At 34.3% G+C, this 23548-nt stretch overlaps 1 protein-coding gene across 1 annotated transcript in view; it reads left to right on the plus strand.

Annotated features, from left to right (window-relative positions):
- LOC110024967 (kinesin-like protein KIN-14L) overlaps window positions 1-23548 on the plus strand; it is a 77296-nt gene that overhangs the window by 9190 nt on the left and 44558 nt on the right. The window contains exons 6-8 of the mRNA XM_020725176.1: window positions 6066-6197; window positions 6378-6559; window positions 7657-7818. Of these exons, the coding sequence (XP_020580835.1) occupies window positions 6066-6197; window positions 6378-6559; window positions 7657-7818 (476 nt within the window). The remainder of the gene's footprint in view (window positions 1-6065; window positions 6198-6377; window positions 6560-7656; window positions 7819-23548) is intronic.

The raw sequence follows: 23548 nt of genomic DNA on the forward strand, positions 1-23548 counted from the left end.
TTACATATCAAACATAGCACTCAAAATCCTACTAAACTCACAAAAATAACATTGTTAATTATAAAGAAATAAAGCGGCAATAACATCCAAAGTTTGTTCTCATCCACAAAAACAGTAGAATTACCCTACATGTGATTTACATTAAGACAAAATTATCAAAGTACAATGCGATGCATAGACTTTATTTTTGCTTCAAATTTCAAAGCGTTGAGCGAAGTGAGACTTTTATTAACCAAAGTGCTAATAGTTTATATAAAATTGTTAATAAATAAATACATTTGTTAATAATTATAAAATATACAATATGACTTAAAAATTAATATAAAATAGAAAATAATGGGGTACAATACTTAACTTGAAGGCGAACATTGAGGGTGAACCTGCATTTAAAAATTCAAACAATTTCTAACAGTTTGTTGCAATAATTTAAAGCTTAAAAATTATATATATACATATATACATATATATGTATGTACATATATACATATATATGTATGTACATATATACATATATATGTATGTACATATATACATATATATGTATGTACATATATACATATATACATACATATGTATGTACATATATACATATGTATGTACATATGTATGTACATATATACATATGTATGTACATATGTATGTACATATATACATATGTATGTACATATGTATGTACATATATATCTACATACATATATATCTACATACATATATATAGGTATGTACATGTATGTACATATGTATATATACATATATATGTACATATATATCTATATATATATATATATAAACTTGCAAATTTACTTCCAGCACTTGGAAGAATGCTTTAGCGAAGCTAGTGGGTCATACGCTTTGCTCGTGAAGTGTGCTTTTAAAAACATTGTCTTAAAATATGAGCAAAGTATTGAATGCCAACAATGTTCAACAACCCAAGGCCATATGAGGAGAAATCATACTCACCAGGGCAGGCTTCTCACGATGTCCAAGAAGATGGTGTTGTGGATGACTTGTTTTCAAAGAGTTGCTTCAAGAGAAGACCGCTATGGCTCTGTAGCGGTTCTATATGACGCCATGGCCCCCGATCGCAGTTTCACTTTGCATGAGAAGGCTGGGGTCACCTAGAACAGAAGAAAGTTGAAGGGGAGAGAGGACATATGCCCCAATTGGCAGAGAGTTGGAAACAAAGCGGGAGCATAGTTTTTATCTCTGCTGCATGATAGGCATACTGATCTTTGCTTCAGATTGTGTGGGGAGAGCGATATGCGAGGATATTTTGATGATTTTCTTGAAGAGGCCCAATCTATCTGCTTTGAAGGAACCCAAGAAGTTGCTTGCTGCCATGCATCATCGTACTGTGATATTGCCACCCCATCGCCTAGTGTTTTCCGTGATTTAGCTCACGATTAAAGGAATGCTAATTTTATGGGTTTGGTTGAGTTTTGGGTGCTATGTATGTATCTATAGAGGTTTGGGTGTTTGATTGGTAAATAGAGAACTTTTAAGTGCTATTTGTGTAAATCTCCTTATATTCGTTTTTAGATTTTTGAGTTCATTTAAACTTGGGGGAATGTGGGGCTATATAAAATTCTTATCTAACAACCTAAGATGGATGGGTGAAGGTTTGAAGATTTTGAAATTTAATGAAAATTTTAAACCCTAATTGTTTGAATTAAGTTTAATAGCAATCTACTCAAATGGAACATTAAGAGCTTTATAAGTTTCAATACTATTTGTTGAAAGTTTTGTATTATGGCATCCAAATTTACCATTTTCATAATTGTCCTTATTTCAAATATTTGCGATGGGCTTTATAAATATTTTACAAACAAATACTATTAAACAAGTAAAAAACACTATTAAACAACATTAAGCAGATGCTATGTGGGATAAAGTAACAAACACTATTAAACAAGTTGCAAAAGATGTATTTGGAGAATCAAAAGAAAAAGTTTCTATAAATAAAAAAGTTAGCGGTGCAATAATAATGTGCAAGAAAATATAAAATATAAGAAGTTATGCTATAAAAATTGGTTTAAATGTAAAAGCTTCGAGAACTGAAAAAAAATATCAAAAGGCCCATAAGGAGTCTAAAAGAGTAGTATGTGATTCTAAAAATTCTGCTTTTAGTGGTCTTTATAGTAGATTAGATGCCAAGGAGGGTGAAAAATATATGTATAAACTAGCCAAACGAAGAGAAATGAAAATTAAAGGTTTTACTCGAGTAAATTGTATTAAAGATGAAAATTAAAAAAATGTTTTTCTTAGAGAAAGATATTCAACATAGGTAAGCGAGTTATTTTGATAAACTTTTTAATGAAGTTTCTGAAGATCCGATTGACCTTTGTGATCTTAATATTATTAATAATAATAAAATGTTTTATTTTTACTGTCACATTAGTAAAAAAAAAGTTGAGGAGGCTTTAAAGAAAATTAAAGGTGTAAAGTCTGTAGGGCCTGATGATATCCCAATTGAAGTGTGGAAATATTTAGGAGATTTGAGAGTTTCTTGGCTCACTAAACTCTTTAATATTATTTTAAAAATTAAAAAGATGTCACATTAGTAAAAAATAATTTGAGGAGGCTTTAAAGAAAATTAAAGGTGTAAAGTCTGTTGGGCCTAATGATATCCCAATTGAAGTGTGGAAAGATTTAGGAGATTTGAGAGTTTCTTGGCTCAGTAAACTCTTTAATATTATTTTAAAAATTAAAAAGATGCCTGTGGAGTGGAGGAAAAAATATTTTGGTCCCCATTTTTAAAAATAAAGGGGATGCACAAAGGTGTGCAAATTATAGAGGAATTAAGTTGATGTGTCATACTTTAAAGTTATGGGAGAAAGTAATTGGACATAGGTTAAGACCAAAGATTTCTCATAATCAATTTGGATTTATGTCGGGCAGGTCTACCATGGAAGTTATACATTTATTGAGAGGTTTGATGGAGAGTTCAGAGATAATAAGGAGGATCTACATTTGATTTTTATTGATTTAGAAAAAGCGTACGATAAAGTTCCAAGAGATATCCTTTGGAGAGTTTTTGAGAAGAAAGGTGTTGATATGACTTATATTCAAGTCATTAAAGATATGTATACTAGAGCTGTTACTTGTGTTCGAACTAAAGGAGGATTGACCAAATATTTTCTTATTTCCGTTGGATTACATCAGGGATCAACTTTAAGCCCATTTTCTTTTGCTTTAGTTATGGATGGTCTTACTGGACATTTGCAGTAGGATGTATCTTGGTGTATGCTTTTTTCTGATGATATCTTTCTCGTGGATAAGACGAGAGAAAAAACCCAGGAAAAAACTTAAATTATGGAGGTCGACATTAGAGTCTAAAAGCCTTCATTTGAGTAGAACTAAAACTGAATACGTGGAATGTAATTTTAATAATAATAGCTCTAGTGATAGAAGTGTAACTTTGGGTGATCAAATTATTAAAAGGTGTGAATGATTTAGATATCTCGGGTATGTTGTTCAAAGCGATGGTGATATAGATGAGGATGTTAATAGTAGACTTATAGTTGGTTAGTTGGTTGGTTGAATTAGAGGAATGCGTCGGGCCTTTTGTGTGATAGAAAAGTACTGCTTAGACTGAAAGGAAAATTTTATAAGATGGTGCTGAGACTTGCAATGCTCTATGGCGCTGAATTTTGGCCTTTAAGAGAGAATAATAATACTAAATTAAGTGTTGCGGAGAGGAGAATGATTAGGTGGATGAGTGGCTTTACACTTTGAGACAAAATGCGAAATTAATATATCCGTGATAGGGTTGGTGTAGCTCCAACCATGGACAAAATTAGAGCGAGTCGTCTTAGATGGCTTGGCCACATTAAACGTCGACCATTTGATGATCCGATTAGCAGAGTAGATATTTTAGATTCGACTTTTGTTAAGAAAGACAAATGTAGAGGTAGGAGGACTTGGGCTTATTGTATAGAAAATGATCTTAATTTATTAGAATGAAATGAAAATATGAGAAATGAAAATATGGAGAAAAAGGATTCATGTAGCCGACCCCACGTAGTGGGATTAAGGCTTTGTTGTTGTTGTTGTTGTGGGCTTTATGAATCTTTATTTTCATTTGTTTATATTAAGTTTTAAGTGCTGCAGGCTAATATAAGTTGCTAGCATGTTCTGATTTTCTTGATGCTCGTTGCAAATATGTATTGTGCTATCTCCCCTACAACAATGACCTGCAGGATCAGTTGTTATCAAAACCACATCAATCTTGCTCTAGAGTATGCTGCATGTACATGTCCTATCCAAACCAATGGTAATATCATACCCAATAACTTTTGAGGAGCGAGGTACACAACATAATTATAGAAATCAATAAAAACTGAAATAAACAAAATAAAATATAATTGCCAAAAGCTCAAGTAAATTAGAAAGCTAAACTAATGGCTGTGAGAATTTTTCACAGCTTTAATAAAAAAAGACCAATGAGGAATGCGCATGCATATGGTTGTATGTCTAAAGTGGCTAAACTCTAATTATTGTTGGATAGATAAAGGCTGTAAACAAAACTTAAGGCAAGCCAAGTACCATGTTGCAGAAGCTCGTTTATTCATTTTCTTGTTGATTTTTAGCTAAGTTTAAAATTTTTTTTCAAGCTTGTTTATTTATTTATTTAAATATTTTGAGCTAGAATAGTGCCCAACTAACTTTATATTTTGTGAAAATAATTTTGAAGCGTTATGCTTATTACTAAACATAAATGAATTTATAATTTTAAATTAAAATTGAACTAATTCATGAACTATAGTTTTTCTTGTTTGCTGCAGTTCAAAAATCTTTTAAACACAGCTTGATTTGTATAGACTACTTCAACAAGAAACAACACCGAGTACTAGAGACTTAGTGGTGACTTTATTTGGTAGCGTGGTTGCATCATTAGAGGGACCAGTATTATTGTTAACGCATGAACATTCACCAACACATCATTTATGATAAAAATTTATGGCTATGGCACTTAAAGACGAGTAAATGGAGAGCAAATTATGCATATAAAATGAGCAATGACTTCTTTTAATGGAAACTTTCCAAACACTGGAATAGTTTTACTTGATATTGATATGCCTTTGATCATGGACAACCAAATTTGTTTAAAATCTATTATACAATTTATGCTAATGCTTAACACATATTTTGATAAAGTAATCAAATTTATGCTTGGGGAATGTAGTAATTGCATGCCATACTTATGGTTAAATCTGGAAGAGGTGATCTACTGAATAATTTTGGAGTAAAATTCTATCATTTGGATGAAGTTGCTAAATTCAATTATAATTCCTTTTTTTAGATTTAGATCATCCACAAGAATCCACTATAGATCATGTAGGATATTACTTATTTTTATGTTATCATTTACACTCAAATGCATGGCACATTGGTTGGAAACAAAGTGAAGCTCAAGGTGCTTGGTTCGAGCACTCGCCCCCACTCTTGCAAAAAAAAAAAGTTATCATAAAAAAGGGCGTCATTATCCTCAAGCTCTTTAATATTTCTATTATTAAAATTTAGAAGTTCATCAGGGTCTTGCAAAAAGTCATGATTCTGTAAGGATTTTATGAAGCTCTATGATCTTTTTTTTCTTAACATTTAAGCAGCAACCTCATCATTTTTGTGTACTTTTGGATTGAAAATTTTTGTTTGGATTTTTGGTAGGTATAACCGTAGGCTGAATAAAGACTATAATGTTTGACTTCATAGAACCACGTGGATCCATCCTTATGTTTATAAGTTTGATATATTGTCTGCAGAGGAAATACACAGCCACCTTTTAACTTCCTAGGATTTATAACCTTTTTTTTTATCCATTGGTTCAATGAGTTGTATCTTTGTCTTAATTTTTGTAGAAGGTTCATTTACAAACAAGCTTTTGCTTATTTGGCATGAGGAGAAAATCATTACTCTTATTCAAGGGCTATCCTGTACTACTGTTCTACTGTTGATGTGCCGAGTCTATGCCTTATTTTTGTCTAAATATTGGTACTTGCTAGGGTTTTCACTTGTTGAAATCAACTTATGATGTTGTGTCCATGCGCTTTGTCATGTCTCTACAGGAAGGTGCAAGCCAAGAACGTGGTTTATACCAAAGGAGTTTTGAGGAATTATTTGATTTATCAAATTTGGATACGACATCAACATGCCAATATAAATTTCATGTCACCGCCTTTGACCTCTACAATGAGCAGGTATATCTTATGGCTAGGTAATCTATTATCTCAGACATTATTTACCTGGTGCATCTAATGCCCTTTGCAGACTAGGATAGGATTGCTTGAGCTTTTAATTTCTTTTTTCATAAGTATGATTTCATTTTGGTGTGAATTTTTTGTAGATTTAGCAGCCTAATATTTTTTGTTCATCATTAGGTTCGAGATTTATTGGTAGATTGTAAAAGCAGCACTTCAACAGGAGTTCGCATTGGTCTCCAAGATTCTGTTGTGGATCTTGTGCAGGAAAATGCTAATAATCCTATAGAATTTTCACAAATTCTAAAAGCAGCACTCATGAATCGAGGTGCAGACTCCTTGAAGGCCAGTGTATCACACTTGTGAGTTATGCCCATATGAATAAGCTTGTTATTCCTACCTGTCAGTGCTTTTCCTTGTGGAATTCTTAATTTGTTTACTTTGGACTATTTTCCTCTTTCTTATCCCATTTTTTGGATTTTTAGTCTAATCTTACTATTAGTTTTAAATCTGGTTTTTTTATTATAAATCTCAAAATGAGCTTCTTCAGCTTAATACTTTTTTTTGTTAAGAATAGAACAAGCCAAATTCTGCTATAACTTGGCTTGCTGGGTGACAGATGATAACCATTTAAATTTCTATGTAGTATATAGGAAGGAAAAGAGGTTGAGAGAGAAACACCGTGTTAGTGCCTGAGAAGGCTCCGTTTCAGATTGGGACTTTCTAAAATTGCTGGTTTTTTGATTCTTTGGCATGAGGGAAAGCTGAGGGTGAAACAAAAACCAAATTAAATTGTTTGAGTTAAATGACTCCAATTTCCTCTTAACAATCGGTACAAGTTAAAGTATTGAACTAGTTTAATTAAAAGTATTTTTTATAGAAATTAATTTAGGGAATTAAATGTGATTAGATATATTTTTCTTAAAATTAGATTAAAAAAATGTTGGAACATTAATTTGTGATTGTCTTTTATACACTATTTTCAAATAAATATATATTATAATCATTTATATGATAATAGAAAATTGATTTCAATAGATGAGATTTTGTTATTATTATGTAGTATATAAATTTAACAATTTTGCAAAAAAAAATGATAGTAATAGTAATAGTAATAATAGTAGTAATACTTATGGGAATTATGACAATAATGATAGTGATAATGGTGATGACTAGTTCTGTAAACTAAATAAATTAAACCCTATGCATTGAACCTGGGATAAATAATTTTATTTTTTTACTCATTTTTCTGTTGAATACTTCTCAGTATTAATTTGTGTAGAGTTTTTCAGAATCTACTTATTTATGCAATGCCATATCTTCTACACGACTCTGAGAAATATACCCAAAAGTTTATATTATATAGCAATTTTCCTCCTCTATTTTCTTGCAAACTTTCTTAACCTCAGTGGTTATTATGCGTTCGTCTAATGCTTCTCTTTTTTTCAACTGCTTATAGGGTTGTAACCATCCATATATCCTATACTAATTTGGTCACAAGGGAAAATGTCTACAGCAAACTTTCTCTTGTAGACTTGCCTGGCAGTGAATGTTTTCTTATTGATGATGCCAAGGGAGATCAGGTCACAGATCTTCTACATGTGTCAAAATCACTTTCTGCGTAAGTTTTGGCTGTAGCCTTCTCTCTTTCACACTGCTTATTTTATTTTAAGATGCTAAGTAAGGCTAAGAGCTTGGTATTTAGGGCAAACAACTAAGCTTTATTTGCTATTATGTGCTATTCAGGCTGTCTATTCACTATTAAGATGCAAAATAGGTTAAGATCTTGACATGTGGATGAAAAATCAAGCTTTATTTTCTGTTTTGTTGATAGGCAGTCTATATGTTGCTTCTTTTACTTTGTATCTTTTTTGTTTGTTTATTGGATCACTTGTATGGATTATAGAAAATAATAGAAGATGCTAACAGTCAGGTGTGGAGTGAAATTGTAAAATGTTATTCTATATGTGATAAAACTAGGGAGGATGGAGAGATATGTCTATATGATGATATGTGGGTGTAGCAACTTGAATAAAATATTTTGACTAGGTGGTTTTTCATGTAAAATGAAGGTCAAAATATTCATTAATTAGAAGTGCATGTAAAAGTAATGTGGAATGATTATGAAATTAAATGATGTGGCAGTGTTAATATTCAATGCAATACTTACTAATATGTAAATATGTTTGTTGCAATGAACTTTTCTTGTTCTAAGAAGAGAATTATACTTCTTTTATTTAGATTTTGGTATTATTACCTTCAAATGTAGGATCAAAATCATCCATTTTGTTAAACATTTTAAAACTTAATGACCACGAACTTCCCCAAAAGTTCTACCTGTACAACTTTTGATCTGTAGTGGCTTTGATTAATTGACTTGATCTACTCTTTCAAAAGCATTCCTATGTTGATGTTGCGAGTGATTGTGGACTGAGAAGTCTCCATTGATGCTAACGTCAATTTATGTTGATTAAAAAACCAAAGAAAATTAGCCCACTATATCTCAAAGGAGGTTAAAAGTCTAGTCACACACAATGAGCATATTTATCCTGGACATATATCTGTGACTCAATTTGATTCTTCATTTTCTTATCGACTTTTTAATAGATGTGCCCTTACCACATGATCTCTGTTTTAAGTCAAAAGTAGTAATCTTTCTCTTCTTTTCAAATAGGGGCTGTGTCACATTTTCAAATGCGAAAGTTGTGCTTCCTATTTATAAAGAGTTACGAAAGTTTTTAAAGGAGAACTTATAGTTGAAGATGTTGAACTAATACCAAATTAACGTTATTTTGAACAAAATCTCTTCTAAGGTCTCAATGGCAAGTTTTAGGAGTGATTTCTATCTTCTTGTACTCCTCTCCTCATCTTCGTTAGTCGTCAATTGCATTGCTTTATTTTGAGAACTTCTTGAGATTAGGTTTAGGTGCCACATATGCTTTGCTTTTTGCATCTATATGTAGACCCTCATTGGTACTGAAGTTAAACCAAATCACAATAGGAAAAAATAAATATTATTATTGAAAACACATTGTCGGTTGCAACCAACACATCTGAAAGGGAAAATATAACAACACGAGATTCGTAAATCTGAAATAACTACATGCACATCACAACAAACTCAAACTGGGTGGATCTCAGGGCGGTGGTGGTGATCGACGATGATTTTGTGCTTCGTAGAGGTGACAAGGAGTGGGTGAAAGGCTGAAAGGTGTGGCAGAAGCAAAGGAGGAGGTTGGTGGCAGCGAAGGGGAGGATTTGCGGAAATGATAGTAAGCTGGAAGGAGAGGAAGGGATGGCAAGCCGGCTGGTATAGCAAAAAACACCAGGAAACAATTGTTTTCGGGTGGCTGCAATGAGGTAGAATGTCGATGGTTGCGACGGGGAATACAGGAGAGTGCAAAACACAGAGGACAACTGTCCAGGGTGGCGACATTGAGGACAGGTGGTTGAAATTGCGAAACTGCAAGAAAAACAACAATATATAGCTGTTCAAGGGCAGTTGTTAAGGGACGGCTGCATCAATGGAGCGTGTAGAGGAATGACGTGGAGAGAATGAGGAAGGGGATATGGAAGATAATCACCACATGAAGGCCAAGATACACCCGAAACACCATCTGAAATCCTATGATACAATCCTCGAAGGGAAGAGGAGACACCGACGACTGTCCCGCTACAAACCACACAAAAAATTAACGCTAGAATTGTATGAAAATGAATATATAATAAGTAGATAGCTAGGAGTGACCCACGAGGATTGATTGACTCCTCAGAAGGGAAATATTTGGACTGGTTCAGTCTAGATAGAGAAATAAATTGTTGCTTTCATGAGACTTCTCGTTTTTGAAACGCGTATGTCTGTGACAGTGCGAGAGGTCCTCCTGTGTCAGTGTCTTGGGGTTGGGAGAGCTTCGACCCCATTTGTGAAAGTTTCTGGCTCATAATATATCCTCTAGTCGGCCATGTTGAATGCGGTGGAGTTATTGTAAATTCCTGGTAAGTCAATTTTGTAGATGTTGGCCATCCAAAGCACATCGTAATATAATAAGTATTTCACATCTTTTGACACAATTTAAGCTGGAGTTGTATATATATGTAGATTCTTAGAAAGTATCCCTCAAGTCATTAAATCCCCAATTTGTTTTTTACACTCCTCGTATTTGGCTGAATGTATATGATAAATAAATATGTCAGGAGGAATCAACTTTGGGATGAAATCTGTGGTAGGTTGAATTTCTCAGGAGAGACCTATTGTTCTTCTCTGGTAGGAATGTTGACCTCATTTTGAGATCATTTCTTCTCCTTAGATCCTAGGATTTAACTCTAAGGCTTTCTATGGACTATCTTAGAGGAATAGAGCTGGGACCACCCCTTTTTAGAAATTCAAACCACTTTCCGTCTCTTGCGGTGTCTCGCCTGGGTGGTCTCAAACCATCAACTTTTGGTCGAGTGGTTAAGGACCAACATGTGGGAAATCAAAGAGAAGTTCCCAATAGGGTCTCAAACCCTAGAGAAACCCCGTCTCACAAACACAAAATACACAAAATTCACCAAGTTGCGCAAAGTCAGACTAAAATTGAACTTAAACAGGGTAAAAAATGTGAACTTGTCCAGACGGATGATGAAATGGACTACGTTGGCGCGTGCAGGACGTTAATTTTAGTTAGGGAGGACACCGATATTGCCATAATTCCACATTGCACGCAAATCACACGCAAGTCGATGAATTCGTCCAAACGACCTCAGATGATGAAACGGACTGCGCCGGCACGTCCGGAGCGTCAATTTTACCCATGAATGATACCACTTTGCTAGAGTTCCGAGCGCGAATACATCACACGTTAATAAATATACTTAAATAATATAATATAATAAAATAAAAATAAAATAATAAAAATAAAAGAAATCTTTATTTTAAACCTTATTTCACCTAAACCACGCTAGCCTCCCTCCCTTCTTCCTAGTCGCGGCTCGATCGAAGCCTGACTTGCCCCCTTCGTGCCCCAGCTCCCGCGATCGGCCGCACCTGAGGCCGCTCGAGCGAAGCCCTAGCTCCCGCATCTCCTCTGCTGTTCGCGAACAGGCTCACCCTCCTCTTCTCCCACTCGCGGCTTAATCTTGTTTGGTTCTTCGGTTTTCTTGCTGGACGGCTCGATTTATTCTTGCGTAGCCACGTATTTGGCTACCAAGTTTCAGGTAGCTTGAGCTGATCAAATGATTTTTAATTCCTGCTCTTACTATATAACTTTGGGACATTTGCAATTGTGGATCTCATAACTTTCCTACCGTAGTTACAATTACGTGATTGCCTGAATGTCTGCTGTAAGCAATTTTCTCCATGGTTTGTTGCTGGTAAAAATGCTTGAATTATGGATTGTACTGATGCAGTCATGATTGTAAAGTATCATTTCCAAGTTATAGTAATTGTAAGTTCTTAAGCTGAGATAGTTTTAACTTGTTAAATAATAAGTGATCTGACTTTGCTTACAAGAATCCATGATCACGAAGAGATGGCATAGAAGCCTATTTACCACCTTATGTCACTAAATGAATGAGTAGATGGCATCAACAACAGTTTATGCATGTGGCATCAAGCTTGTTGTCATGAAAGAGTTGATAATCAACACTTAATAAGGATTCATAATCATTATTGCACCCTCTACTCATTAATATAAAGTTAGTACAAGACAGTTCTAAAACAATACATGTTGTATGTATTGTTGTAGGTGATAATAGTGAGGCAAAATTGTGAGATTTATCTTAGGGAAATTTACATGCATACCACCCAATTCTTTTGTATTTACATATTTAACACCCAAATTTTTAACACCCAAATTTCAATTCTCATCAATTCTCACATATGTGCTACTTTACTTATGTATGCAATCGTGTTATTTCTTTTGGACTATCAAAAATATTGGGCGACTCATTTGCAAAATCTGAAACATTTGGGTGGCGGATTTGCAAAATCTGAAATATTTTGGTGGCGTATTTGCAAAATCTGAAATATTTGGGTGGCATATGTGCAAAATCTGAAATATTTAGGTGACACATTTGCAAAATCTGGAAACTTTGAGAGCTTTCCTTTTCTCTCTACTTGCTCCTTAGTTGAATAATTTTAAAGCATGATTAAGGCCACATTCCAGTTTACATTTTGGCAAGCTTGGAAAGTTGCGATGCTTCACTTTTACAAAAATTTTAAAGTTTATGTGCTACATTTGCAAAGCTTGGAAAGTTTATAAATGCTTTGGTACTATACTCATGTGAAAATCTGAGATGTTGCATATTCTCTTTGCAAAAGTTTATAGCTTCGGTGCTTTACATTTGCAAAAGCTGAAACTTCTCATATTCAATTTGGAAGGTTTGGAAGGTGGCAATGCTTTACTTTTGAAAACATTAAAAGTTTTATTTGGAAAATTAGCAAAGTCTCAATGCTTTACTTTTGCAAAACCGGAAATCTTTAAGTGTTTCGAAAATTTGGAAGCCTTTCCGAGTCATTTTTATTTTTGAAGATTTGAAAACCTCTGGAGCATTTTAAAAACATGTTTCGTGGGCTGAATTGGCTCCGTTTAGAGCTTTTAAAAACACGTGTTTTGGGCTGATTCGGGCTGCAGTTTTGCCCTGTTTAGGAGGGTTTTTGTTGGTTATTGTTTTTAAGATGTTTTTAACATTGATCCGGGCTGCTGTTTGGCCCTGTCTTAGTGATATGTTTGGGTTGCATCTTCAAGCTTTCTTTAGTAATGTTTGAGCCACATTTTGAAGCTTTATTTGTCCAAGTTTAAATTGCATTTTGAAGCCTTATTCGTCATTTTGAAGCTTTATGCGTTAAAGTTTAAGTTGCATTTTGAGGTTTTTATACATCGATTTGGGCACTTTTAAGTGCTGATTTTTGGAGGCTTTTAAGTACCTTTTGAGACTGATTCAATCATTGCTTTGAAAGAATTTAAACGTTTTTAGGACGATTTACTTGCAGTTTTACCCCTTGCTTAGCTGATTTGTTTTTTAGAAGTGGGTCGACCTCCCTTTTCCGTTGATTTTTTTTTGTTACTACGGTTAAGTTAAAAATGAGAATTTCTGATTTAATTATTTTAATGATTGATTCACCCCTTAAAAAAATAAAAAGAAAAGGGAAGGGAATAAAAAAAAAATGATATTTATTCTGTTGGGATGATTGAAACCTAATTAGAAAATAGGGTAACAAATCATTCACCATTCTTTTACATAAGAAAGATAAAATTGTAATTATGAGAACTGATGAAGATCGAGAGAAAGTAAGAGCTTAAATGATTTAAGAGTTAGGTGCATGAATTGAGAGATTAATAGACTATCAATTAGGACCTTTAAGCATTGGATAAACTTAAGCCCAATTGTTTTAATTAGGATTGAAGCACCTTTCACGAACCTTTTTGCCAAAATTATAGGTTTACCCCCTAGGTCTTAAGAGTCTGATAATGAGCTAAGTTTGATATAAAAATTGTTCGAGGATTAGTTGGAAAACACTTAATTGAGGACAAAACACTTTAAAACACTTCAAGCTCAAGTTAAAGTATAGGCTTCCTGGATTTTAGGTGTACACCCTAGGTAAGAGTTCATCTACTTAATTTTCAAATAGGCATTGAAACTAAACACTACCCTAGTTCACATGTTAGTTAAAGCAATAAACAAGGTATGCACTAGGTTGTGGTTCATGACTGATTTAATTAAATTAAATAATAAAATTCTCTTCATAATTTGACCTAAAATGAAACTTAATGCTCCGGGATTTGAGCTTGAATCTTACACTTAAATCCTCCTAGCAATTGGTTACATTTCTAATGTGACATATAAATCATTCATCCTTGGTTCTTTATATGTGATGTGTTTTGTTTTATTTGTTTGTCTTTTTTTCTTACGATTTGTTTCGAGTTTCTGTGAGTTGATTGCAGTTTTCCTCAGGGTTTTCCATGTGATACTCCGTCATTTATTCTGTTATACATAAATACATGTTTGTTCTGCTAGTTAAATTTCTCTACTATACTGTTACCTGCGACGTTGATCCCATTCCATTTACAGATTTACAGGTGCAACAATAACAAGAAACTCAGGCACCCAAAATTTACAGTGCATTCATAACACTTTACTGCATTTTCTTATACTATTTTTATTTACTGCACTTTATACTGTTTTTATTTATTGTTCTTCCTTATAACATAATTTGTTTATGCATGCTTTAAGTTAACTACAAACCTTTAGGATATAGTCTGATTTAGGAGATATACAACATTAAGTCACAAAATAACAATACTGCCACATATAAGACATTAAACTTGAAACTACTACTACATGGTACATGGAGTAAGTCTTTGTGGGCAGCACGACCAGGATGTAGCAGACGGAGGATGACGATCTACAACAGTACAATAAGTCTACGACAACTAAGCATTTTCCTTAGTTTAAATAACAACCCATAGAACTTCGATGTAGTTTGCTTAGCGAAACGTGAATCATCACATATTATCTTTAGGCTTTTGTACAACCCTGTTGTACTATTATAAGTCCTAACATTTTTAGGATTCCGAGGTTACCATACGATACGGTGTAAATCCTCCTATCTTTTTAGGTTATTTGCATGATCAGATATCGTGCGAATGTAAGTCCTAAATTCTAAAAATAAATTGCAGGATTAAATATTGAATAACATCATTTCAAAGTTTCAAAGACATATCAAAGACATAAAACTAAATAATAGAATAGTTGAGAGGTCACCGGGGTTCTCCTCGGATTAATGATATCCCCTACTTTTCATTCTTTTGGATTCCTTAAAATAACTGTTCGTGTTTGAGCCACTTCCATTTGATTTTCCCGTGTCCAATCTTGAAAACCTAAACTTTGAAATCTTGAAGGCAGAACCACTGATCTTAATCGAAAGTTTTTTTAAGTGACCCCGATCATTTAAGATGTGATTAACTATAGGGACTTGCTTCTATAAAGAACTTGGAATCGAGGTAAAATAAACTCTATCTAATCCTTATATTAGATATGAGAACTTGTCAATCATACATAAAAAGGTTTGGTATACCAAAGGGATGCCACAAACTCTTTAGTTTAGGTGGTTGAGCTTACAGTCAAATGATATGCTTATCCTTCGGGATAGTATATTACTTGTGGTATCGCGCTCAACCATCCAAATTATTCAATATGTGAGACTCGTTTAGTCTCATCTATTTTTTAAATTAAAATGTTTCTTTCAAAAAATCACATATTTATATTAAAACTATTTTCATATTTATAAAAATATTTCTTTCCAAAAAAAATTATGGTCGACAAGGACCTGAATCCCAATGAAGAGTTTTCTTCTCTAGCAAGCTCTTAAGATAGTTACTACAGCTGTGAATTATCTTTCATGACTTGCAATTTATTGGTGGGTACTCCGCTGAGCTGAGTTTAATATCCAATTAACTCTATAATTATTTTAAAGTGGCATAAAAGAGATTCATTTTTTATAATCGACCTCCCTTAGTAGGGGCAGCTCAAAGTAAATTATATATCTAAAAAGTCTGAAATTCGTTTATTTGGGTTGGTCAGGTGTCGAGTTCCTGTTCCCAAATTTAAGATTGTCGAGGGCAATCAATATTGATTATGTTGGATTATATCTCATGAGATCAGCTTGAACTGCTTGTATCTCTCTCTCATTAATTGGAAGGTTATACTTCTTTGTATCCCCTTATTCAATTCCTACTATATCATTAACCACTTCTTCAATTGCTCCTTTATTAGTGAAATCGATCATTCTTCTGGTTGAGTAATTTGATTCAACACACTCAAATCTATAGCACTTGAAATACTTTATGACTAAGACATATCTCGGAATTTTAGTTGGCTTCGCTCGTTCTCCATTCTAAATCAATTTTTCCTCAAGCCGAGACCTGGATGTTACCCTGATGTATTCTTGCTACTCGATTCTGGGCTTGAACTCTGCATCTAAGGTATGATGTTGTTTCTCAACTTTTGAAACTAGGATATACACATCTTGTTCCTAATGGATTGGTAAGTTTTGGCGTTGCATTTCTTGTTTTATTTTGGGCAAGGTAGTGATCTTGCCTTTTCCCACATGCTGGATTATGTACTTCAAATTTTCCAACCAAATAATTCACTCTTCCTTAACTTTCTGGTGACTAATTTTACCCTTTTGTCAGGTAAAGTTTCACGATCTGGCGCTACTTGATGAACTTGTCTGGACCTAAGTGAATGTTAAAATATGAAAAATCCACCTTCACTTCTAATTCTAGGTTTTTCTGATATTTCATGTCAAATTATTTTGGGTGGTGGTCCTTGATCTCTGGAATCAAATGGAGTTTGGGTTACCTCTTTGGATGGTCTCCTTCTCAATTTCATCGACCCATTGTTGCACTCGATAGAGTTCTTGCAGTATCTCCATGGTAAACTCCTAATCAGGTTCGGATAATTTCTTCTTTGACGGTGGTGTGGTTAGGTTTGGGTGTGGATAAGGTTAGTTTAAAGGAAATTTTGGGGGTGATATGAGGGGGAATGCTTGAAATCCTAGGATAAGACCAGTGTTAGGCTAGCTCTGATACCAAATGATAGCGGAGTTAACCAAAACCATAATAGGAAAAACAAATATTATTACTGATAGCACACAGACGGTTATAACCAACGCACTTGAAATGGAAAGTGTAATAACACGACATTTGAAAATCTGAAATAAAGATACACAAGTCACAATAAACCCAAATTGGGTGGATCTTTGGGTGGTGGCAGTGACCACAAGAGTTTTATCCTCTGGAGAGGTTGCAAAGAGTGGGTGAAGGGCTTAAAGACATAGCTTCAACAAAAGAGGAGGACTGTAACAACGAAGGGGAGGAGTTGCAGCATTGACAATAAGCTGGAAGGAGAGGAACAGATGGTGGGGTGGCTGGAACCGTAGAAAAAAGTAAGAAACAACTGTTTTCAGGCAGCTGCAGTGGGCGGGGTTGCTGGGGTAGTGGGCCAAGGGGAATGTCCGACGACAGCGATTGGGAATGCATGAGACTGTAGGACAACAAGAGGATGACTTTAGGGGGGTGGCAGCAACGAAGACAAGCGGCTGGAATAGAGAAACTACAAGAAATGATAATAATATTCCGCGATGTGACACCGCGAATAACACCCGAATAATTCTGCGGTGTTACTCGATGTTATTCTGTGGAATATGTTCTACCGAGCTTATTTCGACCCGAACATGAGTCGAACACGAACGAAAATATGTTCTTCGACCCGTGCACGAACACAATGTTCACGAGCCATTTCAAGCACGAGCCGAACATGAGCTGAGGTTGAACTCGCTCAAGCTTGGCTCATTTAAAACCCTGGCTGCGTGGGTTCCAAAAATTTCAACCGCTTCCTAGGACTCTTTGTATTTATTCTTATTTTTATTTTTTGAGAAAGCTTTGGAGGGTCAAATTTTCATAAGGTAGATTATATTGTAGATAAGACCCCATAATTTTCACTCTCATTTTAAAAGGACTTTTTGATCCGGGGTTCGAGATTTCTCATAGCTGCAAACCCCTATTGTTAATTACCCCAATTTCGATTAATGTTAATCTTTAAGAATTGAATAGTCAACATATAACAACAACAACCTTAGGATTTAAGTTGCAAAAGTATCACTTGTAGCTTAAAGTAGATTATGGGGAAATTAAGAGAAAACCCAATCAATATCTTATGGTTCTCTCATCCAAGGTCTTCCTGGTCTTTGATCTACTTAATCAGAAGACATAGTCGATCCAATCTGATTTAAGGATTTTTGTTAGCAACCATGAGTTGTGTCGTTCAAGGGATGTTTGTAAATCAGGGGTGGATCTTTATCTAATGAGACAAATTTAAGTCAATATTAGTTGACAGAAGTCAATATTAGTTGACAGATCTTTTGAGTTGAATCAAAGGGCGTAAGTCTGAAAAGCTTGATTTCAAAATATTTTCAGGTTTTGTGAGTTTAAATTTTAAAATCCAAAATTTAATATTTATGAGCTTTAGGAGTCTCATGTTTTAAAAGCCCAGAACTTGTAAAATTTTGAAAAGTTAATTGCCTAAATATTAAGAAACCTAGATCCCTTATATTTTAAACACTAAGAGCTTAAATTTTAGAAGCTCGAGTTTCTAAAATTATTTTAAAATTCAAATGAGTCACTTTTTATTTTATTTTATTTTATTTTATAAGTTAGAATATTCAAAAATTTTAAATTAACTACAAGTCCAAATTACCAAAAATTTCGGCAGTCTTCTTGCATCAACCCCTTTAGGAGGCATGAGAGAATGCTAGCCTTCCTGACTATGTCAAAAGACTTGCTGGGAGAAAAAAGAAACATTTAACCCGCGATCTCAAATAATGCGGCGAACTTTTAATATACATGCAGAAAATGTTAATTCTCAAACCAACATTCCTCGAATGGTACTGTACTTTCTCGAACGACACTTAATTCTCATATATGAGTATTTTAAAACCCCAATTTTAAAAAGAGTTTTCAGAACTAGCTCAAGATTTTCCTGAATGACACTTTATTCTCATGAACATGTACTTGTGCTCTCCTCGAAAGGAGATTTTTGAAAATAACACTATTGTCTCTTTTGTTATATCTTTTGAGCTCCGACAACATTGCAGTGACGACGACTACAATATAATAAAAGCAAAGTACAATATAGATTTTTTTTTTTATTTATATCAATACACAATAATAAAATAAGAAAACAAAACAATTGCTCAGGTAGGACCAGGGGTTAACTGGTCAGGTTGGACTCAATAAGGAGAGTAAGCTCAGGGGGCAGGGCTCGGGCACAAGCTTGTGCACGGAGAAGAACAGTGAGGGTGTCGATTTTCATCGCAGCAGAAGTTACAGGCTTTTAAGTAAAAGGGTTCGGGCTTTAGGGCAAAGCAAGGAGCTTTCGGAAATGTCAGGGACGAAGCAGGCTAGGGGGCTCGGACATGACTTCACTGCAAGGAAGGCGTGGAAGATTTCAATGCAGTGATCGCGAGACCTTTTTTGTGTAGAAAGGTGTTCGACGAGACCCACGAAAGAGGAACGAAGACAGAACGACACTGTGCAAGGGAAGAACTTGGGGGACGAGGCTTTTGACGGTGTTTTTGGATCGCACATGCTAGGGAAGATTGATGTGAGAGGACATTTAAATGAGGGCTTCGGTTGCATGCGATTCCAAGTAGGAGGTTGCCTGTTTCTGCATGGGAAGGAAGGTTGGGTCGCGACACAGAAAAGAGCGAGGAAGACAGGTTTTCAATCGAAAAGGCTTGCAGTTTTGTTTGCTACAAGGAGGATTGAGCAACTTTGTTTTAGGTTGCATGAGAGACGAAGGTGATCGGTGTGGGGATCATTGCAGGTTCGAACACGACATAATAGCGAAGCAGGATGAGCATCAAAGAGGATCAATGACTTACACAGAGGAAGAGGAACAAAAAAAAATACAAACGATAAGGGGCTTACGATCTTGTCGCGATCGAGAGAGAAAAATGGAACCGGAAATGGACAGTGTGCTGAGATGATGGTTTCGAACGGTGGAGGAGAAAGAGAGAGTTTCGTGTGAAATGAGATGTGGGGGGCAATTACGGGACTATTGTCCTTTTTTACGTCGAACCGGATGGCTCACACGAACAGTTACGGAAAGCAAATGGTTTAAAATTTAATTTAACACTGCCGTTGCCGGTCCCAAGCCCGAATGCGAAAAGTGGAAGGTTGCATTAGGTAGTCGACATCCAACGTAGAACTTGTCGAAAAAAATCATGACATGAATCCTTTTGATCATTGTGTAAGTGCTAGGGCGTCCCCTGGAAGCGATGCGCTATATAGCCTGAATACAGTGAAAAGTGTGCAAGTTTCGCTACACCGGCGCCTGGGTGTAGTGTTAAGTAAGCAAGGGTTCCCATATTTCGGGCGAATGCGGGTAAAGATGTTAGTCAATGAAACTAATGAAACTAATATTATGATAGGATCTTGGAATATATGTACTCTCAATGATAAATTAATGAAATTAGTTGATATTATGATTCATAGGAAAATTAATAACTTATGTATTCAAGAAACTAAGTGCGTTAGAGAAAAGGCTAAGGAGATTGATAATTTAGGTTTTAAACTTTGGTATTCTGGTAAGAGTCACACTAGAAATGGTTAGGTGTAATTATAGATAAAAGTTTGAAAGATAATGTTGTAAAAATTAATAGAGTTGGTGATAGAATTATAACTCTTAAGATTATCATTGATATTAAGATTTTTAATATTATAAGTGTTTATGTTCCTCAATTAGGTTTAGATATAGGGCCTAAAGATAAATTTTGGAATGACTTAGAAGACTTAATACAAATGATACCTCTTGAAGAAAAAAAATTTATTGGAGGAGATTTAAATGGACATGTCGGTAGAGTGGTAGAAGATTTCAGAAATATTCATGATGGCTACGGTTTTGGAACATGGACAGTTTCAGTCCAAGCAAAGCTGTTGGTCGCTTCTTATGCGGGACTTCTCGCGTTCGAGACGTGATCCCATTTCACGCCCACGACAATGCGGGAGGTGCTTCTGTGTCACTCATTTCATTGTCTTCTTAGCACCATTAATTACAGAGCCCTCAATCGGTGATGTCGGTCGTTATTTTGGAAAAAATGATTTTTGTAAATATGAAATTAGTTTTAATATAAATGTGTTTTTTTATTTTTGAAATTAATATTTTAATTTTGAAAGTATATGGGACCAAACGAGTCTAACACATTGAATAGTTTAGAAGGTTGCCCGCGATATTACATGTAATACACTATCCCGAAGGATAAATATATCACTTGTAGTAGACACAACCACTCAAACTAAAAAATTTTGTGACATCTGTTTGATCTGCGAAACCTTTTATATGAGGCCGACAAGTTCTCCTATCTAATATAATGATTAGATAGAATTTATTTTACCTGAGTTTCAAGTTGCCTATAGAGGCAAATTCCTATACTTAATTACATCTTAAATGACCTGGGTTACTTAAGAAAACTCTCGATTAAGATCAGTCGTTCTGTTTTCAAGATTTCAAAGTTTAGGTTTTCAATTTTGAACACGAGAAAGTCAAGGGAATGAAGAGTAGGAGATATCACGAATCCGAGGAAAACCCCGGTGACCTCTCAACTATCCCATTGTTTGGTTTTATGTCTTTGAATGATGTTATTCAATGTTTTATCCTGTAATTTATTTCAGAATTTAAGACTTACATTCGCATGATATCCGATCTTGCAAATAGCCTAGAAAGATATGAGGATTGTACATTGTATCGTACGACACCTCAGAATCCTAAAAAGTGTTATGAGTTATAATTGCACAACAGAGTTGTGCAAAAACCTAAAAACAAAGTGAGGATTTATGTTGCGCTAAGCAAACTACCTCGAAGTCCTATTGGTTATGTTATTCATTCTAAAAAAAGGTTTAGCTGATGTAAACTTGTTTTGATGCTGCAAATCATCATCTTTCTTCTGCTACGTTACGGTCGTGCTGCCCACGAAGAGTTGCTTCATGCTCCATGTAGTAATATTTTCAGGTTTAATGACTTATATGTGAGCGTGCAATATTGTTATTTGGTGACTTACCACTATATACCTCCTAAGCTAGTCTATATCCAAAATGTTTTGTAGTTAATATAATGAATGCATAAACTAACTATGCTATAAGGAAGTACAATAAATAAAAACAGTATAAGGTGCGGTAAATAAAAACATTTTAAGTAAATGTAGTAAAGTGCTATAAATGTACTGTAAACTTTGAGTACTTGAGTTTCTTGTTATTGCTGCACCTGTAAATGGGATCAGCGTCGCAGATAACAACATAGTAGAGAAATTCAGCTAGCAGGACAGACATATGTTTATGTATATGATAATAAATGACGGAGTAACACATGGAAAGCCCTGAGGAAAACTGAAATCGACCCACAGAGACTTGAAACAAATCATAGGAAAAAGAAAAACAAATAAAACAAAAAGGACTAAGGGTGAGTGATTTATATGTGACATTGGAAATATCGCTAATTGTCAGGAGGATTTGAGTGTAAGATTTAAGCTAAAATTCCGGAGCATTTTGTTTAATTTTAAGTCTAAGTTATGAAGAGAATTTCATGATTTAAGGGGTAAACCAATAATTTTGGTAAAAAAATTCGTGAAATGTGTTTCAATCCTAATTAAAACAATTGAGCTTAAGTCTATCCAATGTTTAGGGGCCGTAATTGATAGCCCACTGATATTTCAATTCAATGCCCATAACTCTTGATTCATTTAAGTTCTTACTTTCTCCCTATCTTCAACAATTCTCACAATTACAATTTTATCTTTCTCATGTAAAAAAACGTGATTTGCTTGCTACCTTGTTTGCCCTTGGGTTTCAATCATCTCATCAAACTAATTATCTTTATTTTTTTTTTGATTCCCTCCCCTCTGGTTACTCTTTTTTTTAGGCATGAATCAATCCTGAAAATAATTAAATTAGAAATTCTTTTTTTTTAACTTAACCATTGCAAGAAAGAAAAAGGAAAACAAAACCAAATAAGCGGAGGCCGACTCACTTAAACAAAATCACCAAGCGAAGAGCGAAATCGGTAAAAAAATGTTTAAATTTTTTCAAAAAAAAAATTAAATCAACTCCCAAAACATTAAACAAATCAGACTCGAAACGAGCATTTGAAATTTTCAAGGCAACATGAATATAACATTTAAAACAACGTAAATCTTGATTTCTCCCAATAAAACAATTCAAATTTTCAAAAAAAAAAAGAAACTCCAGACTTTCAAATATTCGAAAATCAAAATGACTCGGAAATAATTTCAAATTTTCCAAATAAAACCTTAAAGCTTTCAAGTTTTGCAAAAAAAAAAAAACATCGAAACTTTCCTAATTTTCCAAATAAAATTCTTAAAGTTTCAAAAAGTAAAGCATTGCTACTTTCCAAACCTTCCAAATTGAATGTGAGAAGTTTCCGCTTTTGCAAATGTAAAGCACCAAAGCTATAAACCTTTTGCAAAGAGAATATACAACATCTCAGACTTTCACTTGATTATAGCACAAAAGTATTTATAAAATTTTTAAGCTTTGTAAATGTAGCATGTAAACTTTCAAATTTTTGTAAAAGTGAGGCATCACAACTTTCCAAGTTTGCCAAAATGTAAATTAGAATGTAGTCTTAATCATGCTTTTAAATTATTCAACTAAGGAACAAGTAGAGAGAAAATGAAAGCTCCCAAAGTTTTCAGATTTTGCAAATGTGTCATCTAAATGTTTCAAATTTTGCAAATGAGCCATTTAAATGTTTCAGATTTTGCAAATACACCACCCAAATGTTTCAGATTTTAC

This window comes from Phalaenopsis equestris, unplaced genomic scaffold (genome assembly GCF_001263595.1).
Source record: "Phalaenopsis equestris unplaced genomic scaffold, ASM126359v1 Scaffold000287, whole genome shotgun sequence".
Taxonomy (NCBI): domain Eukaryota; kingdom Viridiplantae; phylum Streptophyta; class Magnoliopsida; order Asparagales; family Orchidaceae; genus Phalaenopsis; species Phalaenopsis equestris.